The following is a 23,270-nucleotide window of genomic DNA, read 5'->3' as shown; positions in this document are numbered from 1 at the left end:
TTTCTTAAGCTGAATTTAAGGTATATGTCTTATTGTAAAGAACAGGTTGGTTTTTTTTTAATCTCTTCAGCTAACCCTTGCTCCAGTGCTTCACACTTAAAGCAGGTAAAGATTAAGCTGACTTTACAAGCAAATCTCTCAAGTAGAATATGCCTTGTAAGACACAGAATGAAAACTGTAGGCGCAGCAATGGAAACCACCTATATTACACTGCACACCCCTTGCCATTTAGAGAAAATCGGTTATATCTAACTAAAATTAAGCAAACACATAATTTAAAGTTGAAACAATTTTGAACCATTTATATGTATTTTATAAAAAAATCAACCAACACAAAACCATTTTTCTCTAAACAAATATGAATGTGTGTGTTTGTATAAAATGATTTGTTTCCATATTTCAAAGAATGAATTTGCATTTCCTGTCTGGCTCTTCCAGAGTTCCCTCTGTAAGACATCTAGAAAAGAAGGGCATATCTTTTAACTTCATTTGATTTAAGTAAACAGGCGACTAAACCCAATCAGATATTCTTGTGATGAATGTTTCAAACCATTGTAGAGCTTAGCTGTCCTGGTTGATTCCCAGAGATGCTGGGTTCCCATTGCTAAGCCTCGGGGGGTCACCTGTCTTCTTTCTTTGTTTTTCAATTGTCTTTTGTCGCAGATTTCCTGTTGATTTTTTTAAGCATCTCAAAAATCACCCAGCTGTTGTTTCAAAACTTTTCCACAGCCTCCAGACTCAACCCAAAAGCTGTCTCTGTTACCAGATGACTGTGCCCCCTCCCACAGGAGCACCGAGGGGGCTGAGTCTGCACTTAGACCTCACGTACTTAATCATAAGGTGATGAGTATTTATACTTGTGTTGTCGAGCAGTTTCTATTTATGACACTTGGTTTTCTTCTGATTTTGTTTCCACAGGACATTTGGGCTTCCAGGACAGTTTTGTCACATCAGGTGTTTTCAGTGTGACCGAGCTAGTAAGAGTGTCACAAAGTAAGTATAGTTTTACTTTGATTTGCTCCAAATTTGCCTTCAGTTTGTGTTTCCTCTCATAGGGCATTAACACTTTCAGAAAAAAAACTGCTTTTTTATTCTTCTCCTTAGAGGAACTATCCCACTGAGTTTGTTTAAAAGTCAGTGTTTGTAAGCTAGGAATAATTAAGTATTTTAATGTGAGACAATTGTGGTGAGGACCAATACGGAATGTCCCCGATAGACCTGGGTACATAGTGTGAACTTGGCTTTAAAAGATCCTGAATCTTTCCTCTGATTTCTAAGGAACTCTGCTTTTAGGAGACTTTGTTTCTGACCTTTAAGCAATGCTAATGCTCTCAGTTTGAGTGGCACATTACAGCGTGGTCATTACCAGCTTGTCGATAACAATTGCAGCAGTGACTGAAGAGCATGTGCCACCACCCAGTTTTGTTGATCAAAGGCCCATTGATTGTATGTTTGCGATGGCATAATAGTCCAAGAAGCATGGAAGTCTGTCTGTCTTAAGTTTCTGTCTCTTCTTTCCCCACCTCGAGATGTACATTTGCCCTCCCTCCAGAACATCTCTGTTTTAAAAGCATTCCTAAAGTAACTGTCTGCTCTCTGTCTCAATTTAAAAGTGAAATTACAAGGGAACCCAAAGAAACAACTAACCTGGGGCTCATGGGAGTTCACAGAGTCTGAAACAACAGCCAGGGAGCCTGCGTGTCACCAACCCAGACCGTCTACATATGTGTGACAGCTGTGTAGTTTGGTCTACTTGTGGGACCCTTAGCAATGGGAACAAGGGCTGTCCCTAATGCTTTGGCTGGTTTGGGGGGGAACCTATTCCTCATACTGGGTTACCTTGCCCAGCCTTAATACAAGGAGAGGAGCTTAGTCCTACCTCAATTTGATATGCCATGCTTTGTTGATACCCATAGAAGGCCTGCCCCTTTCTGAATAGAAGCAGAGGAGGAGTGGATGGGGGTGGGGTGGGGAGAGATGGGGGGGAGAAGGGGAAGAAAAGAGAGAGGGGAAACTGCAGTCAGGATGTAAAATAAATGAATAAATTTAATAAAAAGTGAAATTAAACATAAATATTAAAAATTTACTCCTATATCCTCTGCCTACTTCAGTATACTAAAGGTAGGCAAGTTTACATTATTAAACATGACTTCCAAGTGGCATCAAACCCTTTATGGAAGCAAACAGAGTTTGTAGGCCCTGATGTATGTGTCATAGGCTTGCAAGGATGCCCAGGTACCAGTTGGCCCTAACAGATGTCAGAAAAGCCAGGCCAGCCTGATCTTCCAAGGCTAGATTCTCTCAGCTCTTGTTTCAGTCATCATAGACTGGAAGAAGATTGAGGGTCCAAAGGATAGACTATGACGTGGGCCTGAAGGAAAACCCAGCAGTTTCTGAACATTTATTGTTTGTTAAGTACTCTGACGGGCCTTGGAGAAGAGTGCATCATTTAATCCATGTAACAAACTCTAAGGTTACGGGTGATCCTAAGGATCATTTATCTAGTTGAAGTCTTTTTTTTTTTTTTTTTTTTTGGTTTTTGCAAGACAGGGTTTCTCTGTATTGTTTTGGAGGCTGTCTGTCCAGCCTGGCCTCGAACTCACAGAGATCCGCCTGCCTCTGCCTCCCGAGTGCTGGGATTAAAGGCGTGCGCCACCACCGCCCGGCTAGTTGAAGTCTTTTATTCAAAATTAAACACTGAGTAAATGGTTCAGCTAGCCTTGATGTGGCTACAATCTATACTCTGAGACTAACTCTGGGGAGTTTGAGAAACTTCTCTGTTTAAGACCAGGAAGGTTAAGTAATGGAAAAGCGACTATGCATGCTAGAATTCTGGCAGTCAAAGAGGCTGCCGTTGGTGGTGAGGTACCTCTGGGTAGTAATGGAATCCTCAAGGGGAGGCAGTAGAAGTAGCAGGTGGTGACCTGCAATGGAGATCCTGTGGCTATATTATTAAAGGTGTACAAAGTACCAGCCAATTGGGAGCTAGATGGCTTTGCTGAACAGGAAGACATGTACATGCTTGATCTGGTCATAGACAGATAACAATACACATATATTAAAAGTGGTCAATATTCTACATTTTTCTTATACTCTTACTAATAATAGCATACAAAGAGTATGTTTTATCAGAATGTATCAGTCATAGCAGCATTAGAGGGAAGTATATTTATTGAGATCTAAGCATAGCCTTGATTTAAAAAAATCCTTTTTACTCTAATATTAGAGCTCTAGCCCGTTTCATTCTGCCTTGGCTGCTCAGATCTTGCATTAGTCTTCATTACCAGCAGAGTTCCAAGGTCTGGGGGTTGTAAGAGGCCAGACAGCTCAGAAACATCCCTGGCATCTCTCCCTTCCTCCCTTCCCTTATTTTCCTTTCAGGTCTTATAGCCAAGATTGATTAGCCCTCCACTCAGTCTAAGGCAGCATGATTGCCAAGTGAATTCTACATGTTCCTTCAAGACTGCCAGAGGGGATGCCTGCCCTTGGGGCTAAGTTTGCAGAATGTCTTGGACTGTTTCCTGTGCCTGTGTAGGGGGCTGGTTCGCAAAGGCCTGGCATTGTGAGCATCCTTCAGCTTCTCGTTGCTTCCCGATTCTGCACACTGCTGTGCAATCGCTCCAGGACTCACTCACACATGGCCTTGTGCTGACTGCAACTGTTTGGCAAGAGTAGGACTGGGCTGCATCAGCTAAACCATGGCTTCAGGCCAAACTGGTCAACTGTATGCTAGAGACCCCTCTTCCTTGTAGATCTTTAATCTAGGTTTGTCAAGGTTTGTTTTATAGATCCCCCTAGGCTACTGCAAGAGGGATCCTCAAGCTCTGTTTCTCAACCCAAACATCTTTCTCAAAGGCATATGCCATAGGTAGGTTTCTATTCCTGTGATAAACACTGACCAAAAGAAACTTACTGTGGCAAGTGTTGTCTGACTTACTGCTTCAACAAACCAGAGGACAAGCAGTTGTGTATGAATAAATAAAAAGACAGGAACTGGTTTAAAAAAAAGAAAGAAACTTAAGGGAAGGAAGGGTTTATTTGCTTCCAGGTCACACTTCATCATCAAAGGAAGTCAAAGCAGGAAGCTGGAGGCAGGAACTGAACCACAGACCACAGAGGAATGCTGCTTACTGGCTTGCTCTGCCTGCTTTCTTACACAGTCCAGGAATACTTGCCCAAGGGTGATACCTCTCACAGTGGGCTTGGCCCACCCACATCAATCATTAATCAATAAAGTGCCCCATAGACATGTCCACAGACCAATCTGATGGAGACAGTTCCTCAATTGAGGTTCCCTCTTCCTGGTTTGTGTCAGGTTGACAAAAACTACCCAGCAGAGCATATCATCCAAGCTGCATAAAGAAGGCGAGTTCATTCCCCAGAAATGTGTTGGCCCTTCTCTTCCCATACCCACATGGGGAGTGCTGAGCCCCTGTTTTAGGAATGCAGGGGAATTTTTGCAGCTAAGTGGGACTGAGGAGCATTCTTCATCCTTGACATAGAAATAAACTGGCAGTGTTAGCCAGGATGTTAGCCCTGTATTGTTCAATTCAATTTGAATATGAAAAATCATATGAATGAGACTTTACCAAGTACATACCTTGTGTTTTGGACTAGACATGCGGGCACTGCTTCACTTGGTGCTTCTATGGCTGGGCCAGTGTCCCTTCTCATAGATGGAGGATGCTGTGGTATTCAAAGACATTGAGCATCTTGCTCCTGCAAGCCTTTGTTGTGATTACTTCTGTAACTCCATCATAAAGTAAAATAGACCAAAGGATTCTGGGCTTTGATTGATTAATCATTTCTTGAGGAGATATATCTTTACTGAATCTTTAAAAGATTACTATAATACAAAATTGAATAAAGTATACAATTATATTTTCCCTAGATCTATTTTCAGTATGGTTTGTTTTCAATTAGTAGACTTCATATTTTTAATTCTGGTGATGCTGTATATTGAACCCAGAGTCTCAACATACTAGATAAGTCCCTTACCAATTAGCTATATTACCAGTCCTAGGGAAAAAAAAAAACATAGAGCGGTTTTTAGGTTTATAATTTTCAGTTAGCAAACCAGAGTCCCTTATGTCCCATCTCTAACCATTTTGCCTGTTATTAATGACTTTGGGTAGTTTGATACAATTCTTCCTATATGTGAGCCAATATTGACACACAATTATTAACTGAAGTCTAGAGTTCGCATTAGGGTTTCCTCTTGTGCTTCTGTTCCTGTTATACATTCTGAGAGTCTCCATAAAGTTATAACAGCACGTGTCTGCTATTATGTATCACACAGGATCATCTCACTGCCCTAAGAACACTGGGCTACACCTGTGCACACTCCACACACCTCCTGGATCACTCTGTTGTTTTGTGGCTCATGTGGTGTGGTTATTTTCCTGGCCCCATGACAGAGTTCCTTATTCCCTCTGAATTTCTTCCTTGGTGATCCAGCCTGACCTGTTTGGTTTTGGTTTTGGTTTCTTTTTTTTTTTTTTCTTCATCACAGTCACAGCTAGTTGTGACCACACACAGCGTGGACACTGCATATTACTCAGAAATGGTTCTCTTGCATCGAAGGGCTTCTTTCTCCAGATACCTTGTGTTAACCTTCTAAATTTGATCGTAAAAATATTTACTTCCCCCAGGATACTAGTGAGGCTTTAACCGGAGCAGAGTGGCTAATGCTATTTCAGTGTTTGCAAATGAAAAGTCACTGCAATAACTACATGCTGATTTTGTTGTTTGGGATAGTGCCACCTTCAAGGTGGCAATGACAGAAACTCAGCTTCACAAATTCCTAAGTGAGAGTTAGACTAGACAGTCATAAATGCCTGGATCAGAGGCAAGGAACTGCCGGACTGGGACTCCAACTGGCCCATAGGATCTGCAGTCACCCATGAACTCCCTCCTCCTTGCCTCCTGCCCACACCCTTTAATTTTTGGCATTATCACCTAATGTTTGTGAACTGTAGCAGAGGAAGTACTGTAGCCGAAAGTATGGATTTGTTCTGTTGCCTGTCTCCACACGTGGCAGGACCATCTGAAAGCACTTCTCGTTATTTATTACCTTGTTCCACAAGAGGGAGAAAACACAGACCCCTGCACGCTGGGCCAGAGAAAAGGAAGAATTCGGTACAAGGCAGAGGCTCCCGGGAGCGACCATGGTTCCGAGTCACTGAGGTTGTTTTAGCATAATCCCATGAAGGAGGGGACAGGAGCCATCTGTTGAGATGGCTCTTCATTATACAAAGCCTCTACAGGCATTTTCAGACAGGCCCCTCCCATGAGCTGCCATGGAGAGCCCATTCTGCTGGCTGCTGAGCGTGGCTGCTTCAAGGACTCTCTGTCAAGCCCATTCCTGTTTATTTTCTGCCAGCATTTCCTCAAAGTATGTGCTCTGAGGCTGCCAAACGTCCCTCCTGGTGTGAACTCCAAAAGTTCAGCTCCAAACTCCACTACTGCTCATTTCCTTCTAAAGTGCTGACTCTTTTCCTTGAGGTTGCTGGAGTGACTCTGAAACCTTAAAGGCCTCAGAGGGAAAGCGTAAAACCACAGATACACACAGCCCATTGTGCCTCTGGTCTGTCGGCTCTGAGCGCCATCGTGGTTTGTACACCCAAACCGGCTGCAAGGGTTAAGTAAACTTCGTGGCTCGGGATGACTTCACAGCCCTGGAATTCTGCAAAGCCAGGATTCTCAGCACACTGTGACTGGCCTTAGAATCTTTGGGTGTGAAAATCACTCTCAGCTACTCAGCCTGTGCCCTGGTTCCTGCTGCATGGCTGCAGAATCTATTAAAGTCCAGCAGATGAATTGCCCTGGCTCTGCCACAAAGCCTGGCCGCCCGGTGGACTTCGGGGTTCCTGAGTTGTTTGTCAATGGAGAGTGGCAGTGAATGGAACAGGCCTGTGCCTCAGCCTGGCATGAGGTGGCACCCTAGTGGCTGTTTCCTGCCTTGGGAATGTGAACTGTTGATATTCTCACACAGAAATTATGATGGAGTTCCAGATACAGTTCGTTTTTAAACTTCTTTTTCAAGTCCTTGGTGTGGCTTCCATTGCCCTCACCCGTGCACACGGGTTCAGGCCAGAAGCTTTATAAGAACCATTGATCGGGGTCTGACCTGACGTGGCACAAATACTGAAGCAGAATTAACTAGCTGTGAGGCACAGTAGGAAAATGAGACTTTGGTAGGAATAAGCTACAACTTGAAAACATTAATCGTTCTTACATGGAAAGACTAAAGAAGTGGACCTCAAATGAGGAGTCTCTGGTACCCCAACCTTTGGGAGTCAACACTTAAATAGTTTCAGTTCTTCCTATCTTTACTGAAGCAGGGTAACTTAGAAACTTGTCTGAGCAGGCAGCCTGTTGGCTTTCTCTGTGAAGACACACAATAACAATGACCATGGCATAGAAATTATTTTTTTAATAATTTATATTCTTAAGCAAGGCCTTCATTTGAGAGAAACCATTTGGGTTTTAGCATTAAAGGAAGAAACAAAAAGATGATGATAAAAACCAGACTGCAGCCCCAGCACAAACAGTCGCTATGACCTTGCCTTTGTCTGCCATTACACAATTCAATGGCAGGCCACTCAAACTATGCTCTCGATCAATATCCTATTAAAGCCGCACAAAAAGTCTCCATAAACTTAGTGGTTAGCTATGTTTATAAATGGAACTTGGCATAATTAGATGGTCAATAGCAGGCTCTACTAGTAATTTTAAAATGAACATCACACATCTTATGCGAAGAAGCCAGAAGCACCCCTTCTGGAAGGAAGGTATGGTGTGTAGTAGACAATAGATTGGAAAGCCTTTTAAAAGAGCATGTCTACATCCGAAATGCAGCTTTGAAAGAAGCCCTGTTAAATAAGTTACATAATGTGAGATGCTGATCAGTCCCTTAATTTTTTTCAAGCCTAAGCTACTTTATTCTAAACATATTACAGCATTGCAAATTCTTCATTTTCTAGTTTTAATCAAGTCCCCACATAGAGAGAAAATAATAAATGTTGCCACACATAGGGAAAAAAAAGCACTATGTCTGGCTTAACAGATTTCCTCCAGGATAATTCAATACAATTTAAAAATAAATGTTAAAATTGGATTATTTCTGAAGAATGCTTTGTCATACAGTTTTTTTTTCTTTGACTCATTTGGAGTACGTGGCTGAATAGTTCTCCATCCTTAGCTGAAGCTTCAGTTAAGTTTACCAGATTCTAAGTGCTTTTATGATAGACACTGGACCTTGGGAAAAGAAATGCACATAATACCTTGATGTAAATTCTAATTTGTTGTAGTTGTCTCTATTTGTAGGTCCATCAATTGCTAATCTTTTCCAAGTCACTTCTGCTTTATACTTTCTATGTTTAGCACAGACTATTCATGTTCAAAACGGCTGTGTGGTACCACAAGTAGCTTAAAATTTATATTAGGGATAAAAGTTTAAAACTTAATAGCTACAGGACTTTGGTCAGTATTTATAATGCTGCTTGCCTGTGTTCCCCTCACAGGTTATAATCATTAATTTCATAAAAATTAAAGTCCTGGCTATAGGCTAAACATAAATCTGAGGGCTAAAATGGTGATACCTCTCAGGAACATGGCAGAGGTAAAATAAGAGGATACCTGATGTTGAATTACTGGCAGCAATTACTACGATCATTACTGAATTAAGCCTTTGCCCTTGATCACCTGCTTCATGTTCTTGAGCTGATCCTTGAGTTGACCACTGTCGGACATTTTATTTAAAAATATGCACATGTGTATAATTAAGAGTGAGCAGTTTTAGAATCCTGATAATTGGTCATTCCAATCATTATAGTGCTTACTTTTCTGTTAACTGTGACAGAATAAGAACATACCAGTACTGTTCTTATTCATCTATCTGGAACATTCTTAATCCTCATGGTTTTTAACCAGTGTCTACCTTTCTGCAGCATTCCGGGTAGCTAATGGGTGTTTAATGGGTAACAGGGTGTTCAAAAATCCCCATTCTGACCCTGGCATGTTGCAAGTTGTAAGTGGTCAGCCATGAATGGGTTAACCATATCTGCATTTTAAGTAATATTTAATTCTATAGTATTTAAAATATGCTACTATTTATGAGCAAAAATTCAGGAGATCACTACTGATAATGTTCCCTTTAATAAGTCTTTATTTGCTCATGGGCCTCACTTTGAAGAACAGATACTAATATCCAGTGAGAAACACGGGGGAGCTAAAGGGCCTTCTTGTGATTTCCAAAAGCCTGATAACAATCCTTTTTGCCCCACAATGAAGACCCAAAATGTATTGATATTTGGCTTAGAATATCTGATTGTATCTAACCCTCATGGATTGGAAAGACTGTTGTTGGCAGCCTGTAGGCATGTCTGGAATGAGACTGAGCATACTCAGAAAAGTCGCAATACATATCAGATGCTAAGCTGAGCCGTCCAATATATGACTAATAGGACTATATAGTTAAGCTTCGTAAGTGGAAGAGGAAAAATTAAGGTGTTCTTGCTGAAAATGATTCAGTTGTTGTTGTTTTGTAGACAAGCAATCAGTGTGTAATTAAGAAGAGACTCTGTTGATACAGCTAATGGTCAGTACCAGGGTACTCCTGGGGAAGGAGCTTATATGTAGAAGCCCTTCCATGGTTTATAGATCATTGTGGTAAAAAGAACTTTTATGCCATCAAATCCATCCCCTGTCAAGAAGACTGAATCCCATGGCTGAGGCTGTATCTTATACTAAACGGGTACCACATCTGACTTCCACCAAAAGCTAAGACAAGATGATGCTCTAAAATGCAGAAAATCAATTCCAGTCCCAAAGGCAGAAGCCACTAATGCAAGAGATCAGTCAGCATCATTCACTGCTCCGTGGCCACTCTCCTGCACCAAGTGTGAGATGCTGCAGCATTGAGGAGAGCACTGGCTACAGCTCCTTATGCTGAATGCCTGGAGAAGTATGAAGAGGACATGAAAGCCCTGCTACTTACGGTGATAGCTTGTCTCATGAAGCACATCTCCCCAGTGATCATGAGACAGCAAAGACAAGGAGAACAGCCATGTGGCGCCCCGTATTTTTAGGCAGATATCTAGAAATACCTGGCATCAAAGCCCTGTGCTATCCCTGAGCACTTTGCTAAACATCACCATTTGTTTTCTCATTTGAAAAAGAGAATAATGTTAATATATTCCCTAGGAGTAATATAGGATAAAATTATATATTTTATATACATATCTGGCACATAATAAAAATCCTTTGCTGTTTTCATTGGCATGCTCATACAATTTTAGTTCAATTCGGTAAACATTTGTTACATATATAATCTGTGAAATGACCTATGCTGTGTGTTAAGAGGGATATGTAAATAAGTAGGAGATAGCTCATCCTCCATAGAGGATTAAGACTTAATTTCTGCACAAGACTTAACCATATGCACAAAAGTGCCTGAGTAGGAATACTTACAAATTAATCTTTCAATAGTTATCTTTTAAAGGTAAACAAACCTTCATGATTCAGAATGGAATATCAGTGAATTCAGCCTATTTTTATAAAATTGAAACATCTTTCATTAAAAAATTGTACTTATATCTCTCTTTCTTTTTGCTCATACCTACCTACACACACAAACACACACACACACACACACACACACACACACACACACACACACACACACGTGTTCCTTAACTTATGTCTGCAAGGCATGGCTGTGTGGATGAGGTGGTCTGTGCTAGCAACTGCCTTTGTGGGGTTAGAAGCATTCTGCTGGCTTTTGGCACCTAGCACTACATTTCAGAAAAAGCATTGCTTAAGTCTTTTAATAGCAGGCAAGCTCATTTCACATAGAGGGAAATCCATGTTTTAGTTCAGTGCCTTCCTTTTATGTTCCTGTTTGAAAAACCTTACTCCCAGCCTGCATCTGGCCATGCCTTTAAAAGCAGGGGTAGAAAGGGGAGATCAGCACAGGGTTTACAGACCAGAAATCTGCTTGGCAAAGGAGTTGCTGAAGACTGTGGTGTAGAAGCTGCAGAGAAAGTACCTTTATGATTGATTTCCATTCAAGTCAGACTGACTGCAGTGTGGTCATTTTTCTAGCCTGTAACTGCTCACACTGCAGCAGTCTGCTATCTGCAGGGCGTCTGAATTATAGCAGTCTATGTCCGTGTTACCTCTTACACAAATTACTTACACTGGTTTCTTTTTCCATGCAAATTCATCAGTTTTACAGCCCTTCATAGCCACAGTCAGGAAACTCCGGCAGAGAACACAAATTGATAAAATGAGTTAATTTTACTATACTTATTTTTTTCTTTCTAAAAGCCCTCTCTTTTAGGCAGTGTTCAGGAAACATATTACAGTAAAAGGGAGATAACAAAGGAGTTGGATTTTCTTGCCATAAATTACTTTCCAAGTTAATTTCCTTTAACGATGATTCCAGATTCGCCAGTTTTCATAGCATTGTGTGTCTTACAACTGAGCCTTTGATGGAAGGAAGAACAAGTATTTTCCCATGTTCGCTCCTTTTGTGGCAGTGACATGGACTTTCTTATAGGACCTTTGCCAATGGAATGCAAAACAACATGAAATTGTTCCAGCGTAGAACTGTGTGCTATTGTTGGAATCCCCAGCCCCCAGTCTACAGTGTAAGCTCCAAACTCTCTGGGAGTGTTTTTGATCATACAATTGAAAGAAAAAAGATGTCTTAATTTTTCATAGTTATTTTGCAAGTTAGAAATTGCATGCTGAGTCCTCATAGCCTTTGGAAGGGATCTGTGGCCCATATTCCTTTGGTTCCCCCCACCTTTGTGAATGTTGGAGATGGAGCATTCAGATCCGAGAGAAGGTCAGCTGTGATGTCTGCTCCCTCAAAAGTAAGCCTCTCAAGGGCAGATGTTTTCATGTCTGGTCCACTGTTTTTAAGCTTCTGAAGCAATGCCTAAAGTACCAAAGGGGCTCTTTAAATACACACTGTGTCCCATGAAATGCAGCCTGTGTGCCTTTAACTGTAGGCTGGACACATGGGCAGATATTCTGATAATGCTTCTTGTCAATTCCTGTCGAACAAGCCATAAACTCGGCACCATCATCTCCCAGGAAGAGGAGCCTGGAAATTTGGGTAGAATTTTTTCCCATAGTCCTCTCTTTCCAGCAATGCAACCCTGAGCAGATTGTCTCTGGTGGATGGCAGAAGTTCAATAACCACAGCCCTCTCCAACTGCTAATGTGTACAGAAGAGCAGGTCATCAAGAGGGTTGGCTACTGAAGTAACCCCTTTCTTCCAATAGCCCACATTACTATAATGATGCCTTAATAGCAAACCATTTATTAAGAAATGACACAGAGTACGTTCTACTCATGACAGGGAAGAGGGGGAAGGGAAGATGCATGACTTAGAAATAACATCTGAAGACACAGTTTCCAAAGTTCAACCTTTTGAGAAAAACTCCATGGTGACCAAGATGCTTAGGCTAGAGTAATTGCAGTATTGCTTAAGAAACAGGGGCCTCTTCCTCTCTGCTTATGCATATTTATAGCATACGCTTTCATTTTTGCTCCAAGCTGAGAGAGGTAAATGGGGATGATAACTATGTCCTTAATTCGGAGTATATTTATTGATCTTCAACTGTCTACACAAAGGGTGGCGAGCTGTGTAGAGGCACAGAGACAGTTCTGGGATATGGATGACTTAAGGTCAGGGGGTCTGATCTGTCTTCATGACTTGGGGAAGTCGTTCCATCTCTTTGTGCCTCGGTTCCTTCCTAGTGGCACTGTGAGGATTAAATGGGAGGAGAGGCTTAAGGATCTTAGCCTAGCTGCTGGCCCGTGAAAAACCGCATTAAGAGTATGATGATGATGATGGTAACTATGGGGGCCAGTCTTGCATGTTTATCATAGTTATTATGATACATGGATAGAGTACTTCCTAGACATGTGGTCTCCTGAGGTCTCCAAAAGTCTACACGCAGTTTCCTTCTGCTCTTCTGTCTTCGTTGCTTATCAAAGGCTCCGAGGGTGCTGTGCTTGTGATAGTGACATTGTGACAAGAAGCCTGCACTTAGGTATGAGACCTTCTCCTTGCTGGTCACAAGGTGACCTTACCTGTAGTATGGGCTGTAAGCCTGGACAGTGATGGGAACATGTGTGTACAAGGACCTCTTATGGAAAGCACAGTGTGGGTCTCTGCATTGTTAGGATTATTTAACCCAGGTTGAGAGGCTTGTTCTCATTTCAGATTCAGAAATGTTTTAAAATTTTAGATGTGTTTGTTTGCCAGTCTCTGAAATCTCTCACCATGAGTCCATTGAGCACTTTGGACCAGGCTATCCACTACTGCAAACTACATGGGTCACAGGAAGTCAATACAGGGCACGTTAGGAATGTGTATGTGGGCGGAGTTATTTTTTAAAATCTGTTTAGTGGTAGTGAACTATCTTTACATATGCATGCTCCTTCCTTCACATATTCTGGCTCCCTTGTTATTTTTAAAGATAACAGAGGGAAACGATATTTTCCTATGATAGATCACACAGTACATGAAGTGTTCCGTGGAAGTGCCAGTGTCCACCATTGTATAGATGCCTTGGAGTTCCCCCACTCAGTCCAGGTCAGGCCGTGCCACTCATACTTACTCTGCTTACAGCGTCCAGCTGCAGGAGGATCTCACCTTTTCCCCCATGCTCAGGGCTGAGGAAGCTTTCCCACCAAGACAAGGCCTCAACTCCACCAAATGTGTGAAGGAAATCTAAATTCACACATTTGACACTGGCGGGCCTTTTCATTCTCTCTAGTTACCAAGACATGACTGTAGGCTCCAGGAGGCACAAAGCCTTAAGAGCACCTGTCATTATTATTATTATTTGTCAAGCAGCTAGGGTAATGATGAGTGGCAGGGGCCATCCGGCATAATGGCCCATTTCATACATAAAATATTGTGGAAGAAAATATGAAATTATGCAAATAAATTGAATACAAAAGCAAATGGTAGAACGACTAGCAACATTATTGAGTGGAAATCTGTTTACACTATTGTCAAGATGGACTAAAGGCCCCTCTTTTATTAAAGCCTGTTACTGAGACAAGGTGTTTGGTTTACAGTTTTCCATATCTTAGTAAAGAACTGTTTTTACATGACAACTATGCTTGAGATTGAGTCATTGCTACTAGTCAATTCCGTGCACATCCTTAGAAATTGCTCTATTCCTTCGTGTCTTCTGACTCCATAGTCACTTAAGGTACTATACAATTCATCTTGCCTCCCGAGCAAACAGCCTAAGAAGTGCTCATTCCTGCCACAGTGAACTGGCAGATTATCACTAACACCTGGCTCCTCCTGGCCATCCTTTGGTATCATCTCATCTCATCTTTTTGTTTAAATGGCATCACTGCCTCTGGTTTTACTAACCCAGTTCTTCAACCACCCCTTCTCTCCCATGCTTGCTCTCATGAGTGAGAGATATTTCTAGATTGTAAATGCAAAACTGATGGCCTCCCCATAAGCTGCTGGCCCTTCTTTGTCTGGTGAAAAAAAAGAAACTCAGTATAGCCACCTGCACATTTGACCAGTGTTTATTGATTGCCTCTGCCCGCCAGGGATGATGCTTGAGCAGGGACATCTAACTGCAATAGTTTCCCTTCCCAGGCACGGTGAGTGCATTGAGGCTTCACAAACCTGTCGTGTTCCAGACTCAAATCTGTACTTCCTAAAGAAAAATTCCGGATCCTTCATGACCTAACCTTAGCCATCCGTTGTGAGTCCCACGTTAGGCATGTCTTTTTTCACTGTGTCCCGTGACACAAAGGCGCTGGAAAGCCAGTCAACATTTCCTGTTCTCTTTAGGCTAGTCACTCTTCCCCAAATTCCTCCTTTCCTCCCAGTTGCCTGTGCCCTGCTGTCCTTTCAGCATCCTCAGCAGGTACCCTTTTACTCCCTCGAGACTCCTCTTCTCAGGCTGGGCTGAACACTCACTCCTGGCATCAGTTTCTCTACCCCAATCTGCCGGGTTCCCCCATAGTGTGTTCATGGGCAATCACCACGTCTCTGATCCGCATGTCTTCTTCTTCCAGCAGTTATTGGTAATAGCAGTGCTCCAAAATTATTTCTTAAGTAAAATCTGGGCTGGTGGTGTTCCTGATTATCTTTTCTTCTGATAGATATCAGCATGTTGAATGTATTTATCTGTATTGATGGACTTATTATGTACAACATATATTAATAAACATCGACTATACTGCTTTTACATAATATTTCAAAAAGACTTCTTGGATTGATAGTCTCACCATGGGATTTACAGTTTGCAAAGAAGATTGGCAGATGTGATTAATTCATTACATTCAAAACTACTTGTTAAGCTACTGTAGGCAAGGCATCTCTAGAAGCATGAAGACATAGAATGCAGGTACTCATATCTCAGAAATGGTCCACTATAAAGATAATAGGTCAGTGCAATTGAATCAGAAGTTGGCAATATCTGCAATAAAGTGCAGCAAGTACTTTGGCTCCCCAGGTCATGTGGTTTCCATTGTAGCTGTAGTTCTTGCTCTGATGGCAGTATGCAGTGTATACAGTGAAACATAACTCATACACACATCAAAAGAAAACCCAAACAAACAAACAAAAAGAAAGTAGACCTCAAGGTACAGATGTGAGCAGGGAGCTCACATGCCATCACAAAGCAATGAGAATGCACACATTGCACATCGCACGGAGTGGGAAATGGGGACCCAGATGGACGGATTCACTCTCCTTAAAACTCAAAACAGAATTCCAGACTACAGATAAGAAGAAGCTGTTGGGATCAAAGTGAGAAAACCTAGGGAAAATTTGAGGCAGTCATTTAAAAACAAATGTAAGACTAAAATATGAGAGGTATTTTCATTTAAACCATCCAGGAATGCCGTAAGCTTGGTGACAGTTTACTGTTACAAAAAAGAAAAAAGATAAAAGGCACGTTAGAAAGAATAGGCCTTTGTGGTATAGACTGTTTTTATTGTCACTGTTCCTTTGAAGTCACAGTTTATTAGTGATTACTCTGGATAAGCTTTGCAGATAAATGCAAACAGACACTGTGTTCCATGCTATACTAATGTAGATTCTTGTCAATCTTGAATTCACAGGACTTAACTTGTGATTTGCTTGTTTTACTCTCTCTAGCACCAATAGCTGCAGGAACCGGACCCAATTTTTCTCTCTCTGATTTGGAAAGTTCTTCATACTACAGCATGAGTCCAGGAGCAATGAGGAGGTCTCTACCCAGCACATCCTCTACCAGGTAATTGGACCGGTGGCCTCTAAAGAGGCTGAAACACACAAAGACGCACCTTGACTTCTAACTCCGAGCATGCTAGACATGTAGCAATGTTTCTATAACCAAGAGGGTACCAAAGTAGTGGGTTAAGCCCCAATAGGCTGTCTCATTAGGGAGCCAAAGAAAATGTACATGAGACAAATAGCAGCAAGTTACATACACACACGCACGCACACATACATGCACGCACACATGCACACACTCCAGTAAGAAAAAATAATTACTTCAGTTGTATGTGGTGAAATAAGCGTGATTTGAATCAGCTTTGTCCAAAAGGGTGAGGTGTTTGGCTCTGAATGCTGGTTAGCTTTAAGGTGAGGCAGGACAGCCATGGTATCTGGATGAGGGAGGACATGAGCAAAGACATGGAGAAGAGCAGTGGTGAATGTAGCAGCATATTCTCTGGGAAAGATGGATGGATTTCACTGGGGAAAAAGAGATGAGTACTCTGCCTTGAATGGCATTCGGTGGGAGTTGATGACACCGGCCTAAGCACCCTGCCACAGCCTGCTGGGTGTCCTAAGTCACCAAATCCACTCCGTTGAAGTTTCCCAAAAATACAACTGATTTCATATCCTCATATGAGGTTATAAAAGAAATGCATGTCAGATAGCAGGATGGGGCCATACTTTGGACCCAGGTGGTCCAGGAGGCCTTAAAAAACTGCAGTTGGAAAGCACAGTTACTTACTGTGAGCGCCAGGCTTCCTGATCCCCTTAGTTAGCTATCAGAGGCAACATCTGGAGAAGCACTTTGCAAGACCCTGCTGTCTCCAGATAACCTGTACCGCGGGTAGGGGATTAGGCATCAGAGCCATGGTGTTCCTTTACAAATTGGCTTTAGCACTGGACTGTGACAACAAAGACAGGAGCAGAGCAGGACTGCCAATCATGTTTGTGTACTTTGTGGAAGAAAACATTTATCAAATGTGATTTCTGTTAAAGCAAGTACAGACCTTTATGATTTAAAATAATGCCCAGAGTGCGGACATTTTCCCTGGTGTGGGAGTCTACCTTACCATTATGAACAGTATCTTAAACATCAACTTGAAGATGAATCAAGCTGTATTAGACTTTCATCTTCAGCGTTGTTTAAATGTCCTCCTTGGTTCATTACAGTTTCACCTCCACAAGAAAACAAAAGTCTCAAATCCCAAAAGCATTTATAGCAGACAAGAGGGATTGTGAATACATTTGGATGTTAATACACTTGGAGGGTTTTGAAAATTTGCTGGCAGAAGAGACAGTGCACTCAGTCAACAATAAAAGCTTTGTAAATACTTATGGGCAGTGCTTAAATTAAAAGTGCATGGGTGGCTTGTTTTCATATGTGAGCCACTGTCCCATGTTCCTCTGTAGCAGGGCCCCTTACCTCCTGTCCTTCCATATACTCCAAGCTCTGTTCTATGGCTTTATGCTGTGACCTGTGGATGAAAGGCTGATGCCTGTCATTTTAGAGGCTAATTCTCCTATTCTGCAAGTAGTTAATAACTCAGTAATGTTTGGCTTTCTCTTGTTGGCCTCTTCCTGGGATGTCTTTATTTAGTTATCTGTTACTGGTGTGGGGGGGCAGTTCCTCCTTTCACCTTTACATGGGTTTCCCAGGGGGATCTCAAGTTATCAGGCTTACCTAGCTAGTACTTTACCTGTGGAGGCATCTCACTCCCTACCCTAAGGTGATTGAGAAAAAAGGTACTTCAATATACTTTGTATTACTCCAGGATGAGCACCTCCAAAATCATAGAAAAGTTGGGTAAAAATAAGAACAAGAGCTTCACTCTACAGAACTTTTTAAAGATAGTCATCCGTGGGCAGATCATAGATAGGGTCAGTAAACTGTATCCCAAAAGCCTCTTGTCCATTCTTCCAAACACTGCCAACTCTCCTCCCTCCTGGATCCTGTTCTACTTCCATCTTTCAGATGCTGAGGCTGTGTCCATCCCGAGCATCCTCATATGCAAGCTCAGGCATCAACTGTATCCAGACAGTGTCCCCACCTGCACAGTTCATGCCTGAATTTAATTAGAGCACTCCCAAGAAAAAATGAAGCTTTGGAACTCAGAAAAAAATATTAACAATGGAAAAGCAACACGCCATGGGATTGACCTCTGGGACTGGATCTCATTGAACACAGATGTTCAGCCGATCCTTGTCACATGTGCTCGCAGAAGCATTTGAGCACTTAAAATAATCTGACACTGTAGTAGACACTAAAGATCAAAAGATAATAATAATTTTAAAAGAGGAGAATTCTTGGGTTGTCAGTCAAGATGAGGTGAAACTTTCTGGTGATGTCGTCTGTACTTCTGGTTCCCAAGACCACAAAGTTCTGCCAGTCACTTTCTCTAGAAGTCTCAGTATGTGGGGGCGGGGTCGAATCCAGGGCCAGGTAAGTGGTGAGAGCCTGGTACACATGTAGGGTGAGATAAAGAGTTTAGGGAAGGATGGTTAGGAGACCAGGAGATGCAGAAATCTCCTCGGAAGTTACTCTGCTATCCCCAGAGTAATGTCAGCCTGTCCCTATGCCTCCTGAGCACATTTAGGAACTTGCTTCAGTAAGTACCTCAAGTCTATACTTGGATATCACAAATGTCATTGTAAAACATGTAGTCAATTGTGTAGGATTCAGATTATGCCTGTTTGTCCTCCAGATAAGTAAGACTCGGTGTAGTAATATAAGAATCGTAGGATATCAAGACAGCAAAATTACCCCTGAAAAAAAGTCACAATCGCATCCCAACTCTCATTCTTGCCAGAACACGCAAGTCTGGTTTTTGATTGACTGGAGTACACCAGGGGATTTCACCTAACTTTCAGTCACAAGATGATTTCAAGTGGCCGACAGTTTTAAAATACAAGTGTTACTGAGTGTAGAAGAAGAAGCCAGGATCCATATGGAAAGTAGGATACTCATTAGTTCAGGAACCCTGACCAAGAGATTTGTTTTAAATTTGGCCCTTAGCTTCCTGCTTGCAAGGCAAGAAGGGGAACCAATTGGTTAGATCATTTATATTATCCACTAAAAGAGACAATAGAATTTCATTTAGAGACATAGACTTTTCTGCCTTTTATATATTGGAATTGAATTTCTGTGTGTAGTATATGTAATTGCAAATAAAGGGCATGCCTTAGCTACATATTACATAAAACAGGAAAGGTTTTCAAGTGGTTATTTTTCACCAAACTTTAAGAATAATCTGCCCTAAATGAGAATAGAACTTAAAACCTAAGAACATTGGACCAGCCACATGAATGATTTTAATCTCTTGCCTGAATTATGTCCTATACATTTTAAAATTCAGGTTGTGGCAGTAGCATTATCTTCCCTTATCCAGGTAATGGCACCTCCTTTTTCCTGCTGCCTTCCCAAGTCCATTTTCTGCTCTCACTAGCCACTTTTCCACGATGTAACCCCATGACACACCTGTGTAGAGGGCTTCAGAAGACTTCATCGCTTGTAGGATAAAGTCCGGGCTGATGACATCTTACCTGACATCCACACTCTTCTTCTGTGGGTCCCTCCACTGGTTTCAGCATCGCAGAAGCCATTTGCTGTGTATCACACCTGGCTTGTGCCTCTGCCGCCAGGCGCCTGCTTTTGGGGCGATGCTCGGTATCTAGTGACCCTCCTACCGTGAGCTCAGCAGTGAGAGAGGGGGCTGCCCTGTCACTCTGGGTTCTGCTGTGACCCCAGGGGCCAGACATTAACTTCTTAGATCTTGAGGCTTGAACGTATCATGGGGCAAAGGAAAATGCCGACTTATGAAGCTTGAGACAAGAGCAGTTTGCCAAAAAATATAGAGGGTTTTAATATTTTAAAATTTAATATTTAAAAATCATAATAGTGCCTGAGTTGTTAGTGGAGTACCAGCCGACCCTAGCCATTTCCTTTTCTGTTATTAGCCCTTGCAGACAGCTCAGGGCCGCCTCTGCTGTGAGAAGTCCTTCTCAGTCCCCAGGTGTAAGTTCCAGCGTTCTCATCCACAGCCTGTGCACGATCTCTGTTTCTCTAGAGCCTCTCCGTCTCAGTTCATGGAGAGCCATGTCTGACTTACCAACCACACTTTTCTACACTTGAGTGCTGCCCCTGGCATGGAGAGGCTACACAGCCAGTGCCTGATGAATGAAGCCCAGGGAAAGTTCTGCAGCCTGATGTGTGGGCAAGAGATTTCCCAGTAATCACTTCCCAGAGCGGGAGATCTGCCCATTCGGCAGTGTGCTGCTCAAACTGCCAGTCTGGTCAGCCAAAACAGGAATAAGCAGCAGGTGATAGATATTTCACCACCGTCTAACCCTCTAGCTTCACAGCGAGAAGGCTCTTTAGTAGTTCTTCAGCTGGAAGGAAAGAGATATACTGAGGAAGTTCCTTGGTCAAACCTCTGCAGAAGCTGAGTCTTCCTTCACCCAAATGAAGTAAAATGTCATTTTGTTCATCTCTGTGTAGAAGGACATGAAAGTCTGTAGACCACTGTGTGTCGATGTCCTTCCTTTCTCACAGCAAAGCACTCCTCCCTGCTATGTCACTCTGCTTGGCATTTTATCTCTAGTGCCTAAAGGAGTATCTGGACTGCACAAATGTGTAGTAAATATCTCCTTTTTTAATGAACAAATCCAAGTGAAGATGGAAAATGCCACCCCACCCCCACCCCAGAGCAACCAAAGCATTCCTAGAAGGATAATGAGCCCTGCTTTTTATTTACGTACTTTTAACCTTTCGGGGGCTTCTGCATGGGTTTGAGGACGTTTCTAGGCATGCTGCTAATGGCTAGCTCTGAGCCACATCTGTGGAAATAAGCTACTTGGGCTTCCTAAGGGGAAGCCGGAATAGAAGCCAGCCAACAGCTCCGTAATGAAAATAAGGCACCGAATGCAGCTGGTGGCAACAACTTGATCCGTAAAGATGAAAGCAGCATTTGGACGCATAGGCCAAGGCTGTGCACCACATCCCGTAACTCGCCCAACTCCACAAGAGCCTGCGGAGGGTCCTAAGCTGCACACCTTTCCATGAAGCATCAGGGAGAAAGGTGGATCAGAATGCTTGTAGACACACATTTCTTTTTTTTTCTCTTTCAGCTCTACAAAGCGCCTCAAGTCTGTGGAGGATGAAATGGACAGCCCTGGTGAAGAACCATTTTACACAGGCCAAGGGCGCTCCCCGGGGAGTGGCAGTCAGTCCAGTGGATGGCACGAAGTGGAGCCAGGTGAGCAGGGCAGAGTCGTGAAAGCGAAGGCAGCAGCATGTGCATGTCGTCACGGTGTCGCGGTCATGGCAGGGTGGCAGAGAGCAGAAGGCGCCACCGAAGTGAAAGGCAGATGCGAATGTGTGTCGTCTGGCTCACGGGCTGTCACCTGCCCTCTGGGTCCACATGTGTTCTCACTTTGCCTTGGTTGCTCGTTGAGTTGCAACCTCACTGCGTTGCCCATAGTGGACCCAAGTCCAGGCTCAAGTGTTCTCCTTCCTCAGCTTCTTGAGTAGCCAGGGTGGAGGTTTCCTTTCTTTTATATATACAAACCTTCTGCTTTGTTTTTAAAGTATACTCTAGTGCTCATAAGGAAAATTATCAGTTTTCGCACTGTATGGATAGCAGTGTAAAGCAGAACAAGTCTCCTGTGCTGCAGATGGCAATTGGGTTTTTATAGCATAAGAACACTTGGGATATATCTTCTTCCTTTTCTTGTTGCTGACTGTCGTCATGGCTGTTTAAACAACACAGCCACCTTTGTGTCAGTCTACACTAACCTGCATACATTCCCGTTGGTCTAAACCTTGGGGTCGTCAGGTGGTGGCTGTAGAGTCTCAGAGCAATTCTGATATCAACGACTTCTGAAGGCCTCACTGTCTGCCCTCCACGTGGCCAAAGGGAATGGGCCCCGATGCCTTCGTCAATATAAGTCAAACCTTAATGTCTGCCCTCCACATGACTGAGGGGAATGGGCTCCGATGCCTTAGTCAATACAAGTCAGATGGAAAAGAGAATAGAGGGGTTTGAGAATCATCTAAAGTACAGCCTTCGCGTCAGTGACAGGGCTGTGTGGTTATAACCAGACTGCAGGACCTTCCCATCAAACACAACCTGCCCGTAGTAATAGCTGTTTCAAGGCTCTGGAGGATGAAGTAAAGTGATCTGTATTGTCCACTTAAGAATTATACCCAGCACAGAGTGATGCAGAGGGGGAAAAAATAAAACAGAACAAATTCTCCGGCCATCCCTCCCCACTTCGGGCTCTAAGTAAACTGCCTTCAAGAACAGACGGGCACCAAGAAAATCTTGGAACTAGCCCCTCATCTTCAGAGCTCACCCCTCCTCCTCCCCAACAGTGTTTCAATATACAAACTCTATGGCTATAGATGGCTTTATATGACTGTAAGGGAGCCGCAGAAGGGAGAGTTTAGGGTGATGGAACCATCTGGGTCCTGATTATGGAACTTTCCATAATCAATATAATGTCTGGCATTCCCAGAAGTTATGTGCCTCCTCCCTGCCTTCGTTGCATTCTATCCTAATTAAAAGCAAGTAACAATAAGCCCCCAAGCCCTGTTCTGGGTATTTTTTTAAAATCTTGCTCCTTTATGAAAATGTGAAACTCCTGTGTGATACCTTCTGCCCAGTGCCCTCACGCAGCTCGTCAGTTCACCCATTCAGCAATCCTCAGTGGAAATTTCTGGATCCAGTGTGATGTTGCTTCTGAGAAGTCAAGGGTAGATGGGGAGGCAGTGACTTTCGGGGATGGAGAGCAGGTGTGGAGTCGGAGCGGGCCATCTCAGTGTCGTGAGGAACACGGGGCCGAGGAGATCCGCTGGTGCCCTTGCTTTCCAAGGCGGCTCAAGCCCACAGCACTGCAGTGTCCCAGGTGTGGTTGCTTGTCTCTGCAGGCGGCGCCTGACCTTTGTCCACACTTAGATCGTGCCTAAGAAACAAAGCCGGTCCGGCAGGAGTGCAAATGCTGACTTCCA

The 23,270-nt window shown here is 42.9% G+C and overlaps 1 protein-coding gene across 6 annotated transcripts in view; it reads left to right on the top strand.

Moving 5' to 3' along the window:
• Positions 1-23,270, top strand: part of Nfia (nuclear factor I A) — a 341,159-nt gene that overhangs the window by 222,184 nt on the left and 95,705 nt on the right. For all 6 annotated transcript variants that reach the window (XM_040757137.1, XM_040757136.1, XM_005074314.4 and 3 more), the window contains 3 exons: positions 919-993; positions 16,163-16,280; positions 21,389-21,516. In XM_040757137.1, coding sequence (XP_040613071.1) covers positions 919-993; positions 16,163-16,280; positions 21,389-21,516 — 321 coding nt within the window. The remainder of the gene's footprint in view (positions 1-918; positions 994-16,162; positions 16,281-21,388; positions 21,517-23,270) is intronic.

This window comes from Mesocricetus auratus, unplaced genomic scaffold, assembly GCF_017639785.1.
Source record: "Mesocricetus auratus isolate SY011 unplaced genomic scaffold, BCM_Maur_2.0 Super-Scaffold_100014, whole genome shotgun sequence".
NCBI classification, from domain to species: Eukaryota; Metazoa; Chordata; class Mammalia; order Rodentia; family Cricetidae; genus Mesocricetus; species Mesocricetus auratus.
Note: the sequence above shows the minus strand (reverse complement) of the source record. Positions and strands in the feature narration are given on the sequence as shown.